Here is a 7,851-nt window from a genome sequence, read left to right as displayed (position 1 = left end):
AAAATAATGAAGATGCACAGCAGACAGTGTCTCTACGGAAATCTGAGCTACATAAGATTTTCACCCTTCTGACCACAAGAATGACAGAAGTTTGGAAAACATGGTTGAACATTTAGGTAAAGCATACTGAAAATCCTCATCCGGTCAGCAGTCCAAACACTGCCGTAAGTAACATAGGGGTAGTGATACATTAGCTTGCTCCATAAAATCTGCAATGGAGTTGGAACATTTCCAGCTTCTAGGGACACTAGTTTCAGGTGTACAGGGAAGATCATATTTAATAAACGAATGTGAGATGTAACAGAGTGCAGTTTTGAGCACTGTACTGAAGGTTTCCAATATTCTGTTGTACACAGCAAGGGAATCATATCTGTGCAAACTACAGAACTTGTTTTTAAGTAAAGATGGGGTCAGATGTGCCCCGGCCACCTTTTTTTAGCAGCTGGTCTACTTCTTGTCTACTGTCTTGGGGGATCAGTATGGTATGTATCTACAAAAAACCTCCATAAAACCCAAGGTATAATTTTCACTGCATTTGCTTTCTCAACCCTGCCCCCCCCCCCCTTACTCTTTTGAAGTGCTATTATTACACCTTTTTGTTTTCCTCTTTTTTGTCACGGAGATTTGGTTGTAAGAGGTAGTTTTGCATTACATAAACATCCAATTCATTTAGTGGGAGAGGTACGTTACCCTTAGAAAACTATTAAGTAACATTACTTTTCCCTACTATAATTTTTGTCAACTGATTGTGGACTCCAACAGTCCTGTGGAAGAGAAACACTTGTTTTCTATGCCATTAAAAGCTGTACGGCTCTTTATTAACTTTGCTTTGGCTGGCAGAATTAGGCTCTGAAACCCTGGGGAGTGGAGCAGTGGCTGGTGACAACTACTCATCATCAGAGATCTGATGGCTAGCAGATTTCCTTGCTCTGAGAATCCACCCGCAATCTATTTATGACTCCAGCAGATGTTTCTTCTGGTTTAGGCCAGTGGAAACCTTCTGGTGTCTTATTTATAACCCAAGCCTTACAGCCTTCCCCAATTTACGCCCCTTCTTTCTCCCATCTCCTCCTCCTCCTTGTGAGGATAAAGGAAAAAAACCCCGAACCTTGTCCGCACTCCGTTAGTAGCGTATCAAAACTTCTGCTTCATATGTTCAGCGGTGTCCTCACTGAATCAAAGGCGTAGCAGCAGTGTTAATCATGTAATGGAAAAATGTGGTATATTCTTAATTGCCTTTGTTTCAGCGTTGAAACAACTGGCAGGCGTCGTTTGGCTTGGTCTTCCAGAGAGCCTTGTGGCTCTCGCTGAGCCGCAGGCTGCACCTCGGTTAGGTGAACAGCCCCCCTGCACCCCCCCTGCACACCTCATCCCCGAGAGATAAGAAACAGCGTTACAAAGGGACACTTAAGCGGGTATTTAGTGGGGTCCGGCCGGCAGCAGAAATACATCAAAGGTAATCTTAAAGAAGGAACCTTTCTTTGCGGCTTTGTCTTTTTATATTCTGAAAGGTCATTTGTGAACCAACTGTGCCAAAAAAGGCCTTTCCCCAGAAGTTTACTGTTGTTATTTTTTACTTTTTGATTACAGTAACTTGCTTATCCCCCAAACAGACTAAAGAACAATAAACAAATACAAAAGGAAAAGGAACAGCTCATCAGTAACAAAGACCTGCGTTTTAAAGCTTTGAGTGTACTGGCTCTTACATCTCACTCCAAGCAAAGCAGGAGTCCTGCCGAGAAAGGAATCTTAAAAGATATGAAAATTATAAAGATAGCAAAAACAATGTTTGGTAGGGATATTTTAACTTGGTGTGGAGAACTGAGCTTTAAAGTGCAGCGTACTGAGGAACATGGTTTTTCCCCCACTGCTGTATGTTTGGAGTGCATAGGGAATGCTGTATTTCAGTCCCTGCGAAATACTGTAACCTAGACGAATGCAGAAGGTCTAGCCTTCACTTCAAGTTTAAATTTTGAAATTGGGCAGCTCGGAAGTGTTCCGTGTGGCTTAAAAAACTAAATGGCATCTAAACCTAATCCTTTGAAATCGTATCAAAATAGTCTCCTGCAAGAGGCAACAATACAGTCCACAAATGTAACTTATTTGTGTTCTTCCTTTTTTTTTTTCCTTTTTTTTATTTTCAAACTCTGAGTACAAAGAAGACACTAACCATGGATACTGAAACTGTGCAATTTGGTGTAATTATATTCCCCCCCATAGATTTAATGAAGGACTTTTAAGTACAATTTATCTTTGATAAATAGTCCCTCTGCACAGAATGTTTATTAGATTGACAGCAGAATACACTCCGCAAGCTTTTTTTCCTTGCCACTTATGACTCAGATGAATTTTAATAGGAGTAAAAAGCTTTTATTTGCACAGTAATTTCACTTAAGGATCATATCCTTCAGAAACTGGCAGACACTTGTATGTCTTGATTGCAAAACAGACACTCAAGAGTAAAGAAACATGCATAAGATGTTATTATTTGACTTGTCACGCTGCTGCAATTCTATTTGCAACTTATGTCATCAAATCTCCTATAGGCATCACCTCCCCTCTCCCTACAGCATACATGCAAGCGTGCATACGTGCACGCGTATGCACACACGCACGCGCTTTACTTCTAGAAAAAGAAACTGCACGGAGCACACCGCGTTGAATGTAGTTGCTTGTGCAGGGAGAGAACTAGCTGTATTTTGAGTTGGAAAACGTGAGTGCCGCAGTCTTAATTGTCATGATGATGCCTGCGGGAGGCTTGGAGTTAAGGCAGCTTTTTGCATACAAAATGGTGCTGGTTTCCGTGTGCCATATCAATTGTAACCACGGCACGTGTTTGGGAATGGGTTCTCAAATCTTTGGGTGCCACTTACAGCTTCTGGGAATAATGTTGTGGCATTTTATTACATTTACCGGGGTGGTGGTGGGGGATCAGTTCATTTAACCATTTGCTTGTATTTCTGATTAGAAGCAAGTATTTCTAACTGAACGGCTGCGCTGTTCGTTGCACATGATCTTGTGTGTCCAACCACCATTTATGGAGGATGGTAATCCTGTTACATTGTTTTAATTTGGCTTTGAAAGCTGCTTTTTAAAGATGTCATTGCAGAGTTAATCACCTTTTGCATGTATTTCTAAATACCTTGTTCTGCTCTCTACAGAAGCAGAAGGTAGAGTCCCCCTTTACCTTCACCATAAGGATATCGGGTTTTTTCTGTCTGTGTAAAAATGAAAAGTAAAGACATTTTATTGCTAATAAAACAATAGCTAATTGTTTTGGAGGAGAACATACTGTTCAAAGCAAGGTGTTGAACTTTACATCAGCAAAATACACATTTGAATTGTAAATGCAGTTCATCCAATGCTTCTTATTAAAACCTTTGTTTAAATTATTGATGAAGTGTGGTGCTGGTCTTCACTCCGTTGGCCTTGGTGAGGCAGGAGTTTCACGCAGAGACCTGCTGCCATCTACTGGCTTTCTGCATTCATTTTCAAGTGCACTGGGACAAATGTGAAGGCCATCTGTCTGAAAGCAATGAATTGTCTGTCAAAGTGATTACAAGTTTTTAAAAACTAAAAGCCTGGAGCTGAAATTAGCGTACACGCTTAACATGTTTTCAGAAAGGTTTTGTTTAAAGGGATGCTCTCAGACACTTGAGGGTCATCGTATTCTTTTCCATTTCTAATTGCTATAAAACATACTAGAGAAAACATTCTTTTTTCTCAAGGTAGATAACAGCTGCTGAACAAGTTTTATTGCAGATAAAATATAGTTAGGTGTTATATTTCCAAAGTGTTCCATCATTCTGCCTGTGCATGAAAAAATGGAAGTGAAATTGTTTAATATGTTCTAATTGCAAAACCTAAACAAGTTATTCACTTCAAACATTAAATACATGATAAAAATAAATGCTTAAAAAGTAAAAGTAATGTTTAAAATTAATCATGTCATTGAAAGTCCAGCAGACTTTCCCAAAAGGTCAATTTCTAATTCAGCACGGCACTGGGAACGAATCCCTCAATACTCCTTATCCACTAAAGCTAATGTGCAGTAAGCATAAGGGTATTTCTGTTTTTTTTCAAATTTGTGTCTCCCCTCTCTACCCCCAGTTTTTAAATGAACCTGACGTTTCTTTACTGTACTTGGTTCTTTCCTTTTATGTGCTCATTGCTGCAGTTTGGGATTGCATATTTTTCTTTCTGCATCGTGAAAATGAAACTCTGAATAAAGATTTCAAAGAGTGATTTTTAGACACTCCTGTGAAGAATAGATAACAGATGTATTATATAAAAACATGCCATAAAATAGTGCAGACTATTGACTGGAATTCACCAAGGTGCAGTTTTCTAAAACATTCCTCTTCCTATTCTTTAGTACAAATTACAAATACTGACGAAGGTTGCTGCAGAGCTGAGCAAGTACATGCCAGAGAAAGCAGCAGAGGACACCTCCAGCATTTTGAGATCTCCCATGCCTGGAGCAGTGGTGGCAGTTTCTGTCAAGCCTGGGGACACGGTAAGAAATGTGATCTATATATCTGCATTTTCATTATATATTCCACACAAATTTCTCCTTGGTGCAACTGAAACTACAGGTCACAGGTTTTTATTTTTTATGTCACCTGTAGAACAAAGTGTGCTGAAGGATGTGTGCTGCTTTTCATTTGAATTATAAAAACTAATAAGGAAGCACAATTCAAATTAAACTGGCTTTAAAAGGAAAATTTTCAGCTGGGTACAAGTCCACAGCTGAAACTCAACAAATAACTTGTTTTTGTATCACAAATGCCTTGGCAGGGGGAAAAAAAATTGTGTGTGTGTATATGTGCGTGTAAATATATGTAAGTGTATATATATGTTATTAGTGCTAGCAGGAGGGGATTGTTGATTTTCTGCCCTGAAGCAACGAAAATATTACTAAATGCAAGGGACACAGGATAGATATTTAACTTTCTCCCCCCCCCCCTTTTTTTTTTTTAAGAATCCCTGTGTTAGCATTTTGTGAGACACGTGAATTTCCTGAATTGGGAATTCCATGCTGGGAATTCCCAGTCTCTTAATGGGAATCCTCTTGTCCTGCAGAAGGAATAAACTTGACATACAGAAGGGCAACAGAACATGCTGCTGTTGTCCTGGGGATTTCCAGTGCTGCTTACCTCACATTGAGCTGGAAACAAATGTAAATACGGTGTTCTAGAGTTACATACAAACACCTCCTTGAACTCAAGCTTTATATGAAATTCTGCCGCATTGTATCATACATTATTTCTAAGGTCAGGGCCCTTATCTCTCATAACCATTGAAAGCAATAGTGTGATGCAGACACAGGAATATTTGAATCAGGGTGCGCAGATTAATTTTAAAGTACTGTTGTCAGTCAAATGATGCTATAAACATGCATGTGGCACTTAGATACAAACAGAAAGCTTTAGTTGCAGAGTTCATAGTTTATAGCAATGAAACCGAGCTTTTCTTGAGAGATCATGTAGAAATGGGATCAAGATCTCAAGTCCAAAATTAGCACTGGACTTACTATATGATGGTCATCAATCGTGCTGGTAAAGTGATCCGTTTGCTTACGTTTTTCTATTATGCCACTTTTGTTTTTAGAATACATGGATATTTCTGTCTATTTACAGAGAGAAGGGAGCCATCACGTTAATACTGAAGATCTGTAGGTGCCAATGTTCGTATTAATGAAATAAAGAGATTTCTGAGAAAACAGAACTAAGTACAGCTGAGTAAAAATTAGCAAGAGAGAAATTCTTTTAGCTTCTACACTTAGCTTTCCGGTTTTGTGATCTATACATGCACACACACTGTTTATACCTTTAAAACCAGCAGTATTCAATTAAAATAAATCACTGTCATTGCATGGACAGAGAAATCTGTGATTTCTATGTCTAGGCAGTAAGAGTGGCTGAGTGAGGGAGATCTTAAGCAAATACCTTTTTTTGTGAAGAATGAAGGGAAACGTTTTTAAGGCAAGGACTTTGAGCCTTTTTAAATCTGTTTAGGATTTTTTTGAGAAGATAATTCTGCTAAATGTCACCAGCCTTCTTGCCCTGAAGAATAGTTCTTGTTGTTTTGAAGGAATAGAACCAGTGGAGAAGGAGGCCAGAGCCGAACGGATTTTAAGTAAATAAAGAAATGAACCTCCGTCCATAAATCCACAAGTGGTGCAGTGCGTCAGAGCACAAGTTGTTAAATAATGTGCAAAGATTTTTTTTTTTCTCTTCTTCTCTCCTGCAGCTTTTTGCTGGAGGTACTGAGTGGCAGCGCATTTGAACGGCATAATCTACGTTCTGCTGACCTGAGCTTGTCAATGCTAATTGTGTGGCTTTAATTGCAAAAACACATTTGCGTTATTGAAAAGGGTTTAACTTAAATCCTTCCTTTTCAGGACTAGTGTCAAAACGTTAAAAAAAAAAAAGCGAGCCAGCGAGCGAGATGAGGGTAGCATCAGCTATCGGCACTGAATAAGCAGTGGGATGGTGTGATTCAGATTACACGTCTTGGCTGTCCGTCAGGAACCAGCTCACTCACTACAGTTGTTCAAGGCATGATGGGCAGGGAGCTGTAGCTCCCTGATAAATACAGCTCTTTTTGTTGCACTGCTTGGGAAAAGTCTGATTTCTTTAGTCTGCTGGAGAAATGGAAATTTAAGTAGCTCCTATTCTGTGTTTGCAACTGGTTTGGCAGCTCAAATTTGCATGGCGTGTGAAAACAGCACAGCTGGAAAATGGGAGAGCGTGAGGTAGTTGTCCATCCTTCCACTCGGGTGTTGCCGCTGCCAGCAATAAAGCTGCCTGGTTATTAGCTGCTCTGAGATTGTTTTCTCCTAACCTGTGGTCTATGCTAAATAGTGTTAGTGCAGCACAGTCCCTGCAACAGCGCTGCGCTCACAGAGGGATGCTCTCAGAGCGGTCAGTAGCATGGGGAGCCGGGCTGCCGTACCCCTCCTTCAGGTGTAACTTCACAAATGGTGAAGAAACTCCTAGAGAGGGACATCTCGTCTTTGTCTGAATGGCCGCACTTGCAAACTCGTGTTTATTGCCTGCGGTTCAGCTATAGGGCATGATGCCCGGTCAGATAAAGCATATGGTGTTTGTTAGTCCCTCTCTGTGTGTCCTTAGTCAAATGAGAAGGCGACGCTGATCTCTGCGTTAGTTTTTCTCACTCAATGTATCATTGTTTTTCCTTGAAGCATAGTGTTCTCATTTGGCTGCTGTTGCTGAAAAATACTTTGGTCTGATGAAGCCGGGTAGAAGATCGTGTGAGCATCCTCAATCCAGCTGGTCTGAAAAGCAGTTTTCAATTCATTTTTGCCAAAAGATATTGCATATGCAAGGAATTTATTTTCTTTTGTCTGTAAGATGATCTATAGATTTTAGTAACACAGTGGGGAAGTGCTGTTTGTCGTTTAGGGAGAAGCAGAACTTGTGATGCTGCCAATTGTTTTAGCTTTTTAGTTACTTTCTACTTTTTTTATTTTCCTTCATGTGATCAGAAGACTGTAATTATTTGTCACTCAGTTATTCCTGGAAACACAATGAAGGCACTCAGAAGCAGAAAGCAACATAAACAACAAAACAATTTGAAATCTGGCTGAATAGAAAAAAGGTTAATATTATTTAGGGAAAGAAGATTTAAATTTAGTTTACATTCCTCATGATAACACGATCACATTATATAGGAAATATCCATTTGGAGGGGGAGGGTGTTTGCATGTTTATTTTGTACATAGATCGTTAATGACAAGTGTGCATTAGGATGAAATTTGGTTCCCCATGGTGCCAAGGGCAAGAGAAACCACTGAGCTTCAAGAGTCCAGGCGAGGGACTCGCTCTG

General features: G+C 39.8%; 1 protein-coding gene across 3 annotated transcripts in view; it reads left to right on the top strand.

Moving 5' to 3' along the window:
- Positions 1–7,851, top strand: part of PCCA (propionyl-CoA carboxylase subunit alpha) — a 303,202-nt gene that overhangs the window by 282,384 nt on the left and 12,967 nt on the right. For all 3 annotated transcript variants that reach the window (XM_076361576.1, XM_076361600.1, XM_076361591.1), the window contains one exon: positions 4,376–4,516. In XM_076361576.1, coding sequence (XP_076217691.1) covers positions 4,376–4,516 — 141 coding nt within the window. The remainder of the gene's footprint in view (positions 1–4,375; positions 4,517–7,851) is intronic.

This window comes from Aptenodytes patagonicus, chromosome 1 (genome assembly GCF_965638725.1).
Source record: "Aptenodytes patagonicus chromosome 1, bAptPat1.pri.cur, whole genome shotgun sequence".
Taxonomy (NCBI): domain Eukaryota; kingdom Metazoa; phylum Chordata; class Aves; order Sphenisciformes; family Spheniscidae; genus Aptenodytes; species Aptenodytes patagonicus.
The sequence above is the reverse complement of the archived record's forward strand: the minus strand, read 5'-3'. Positions and strand labels throughout refer to the sequence as shown.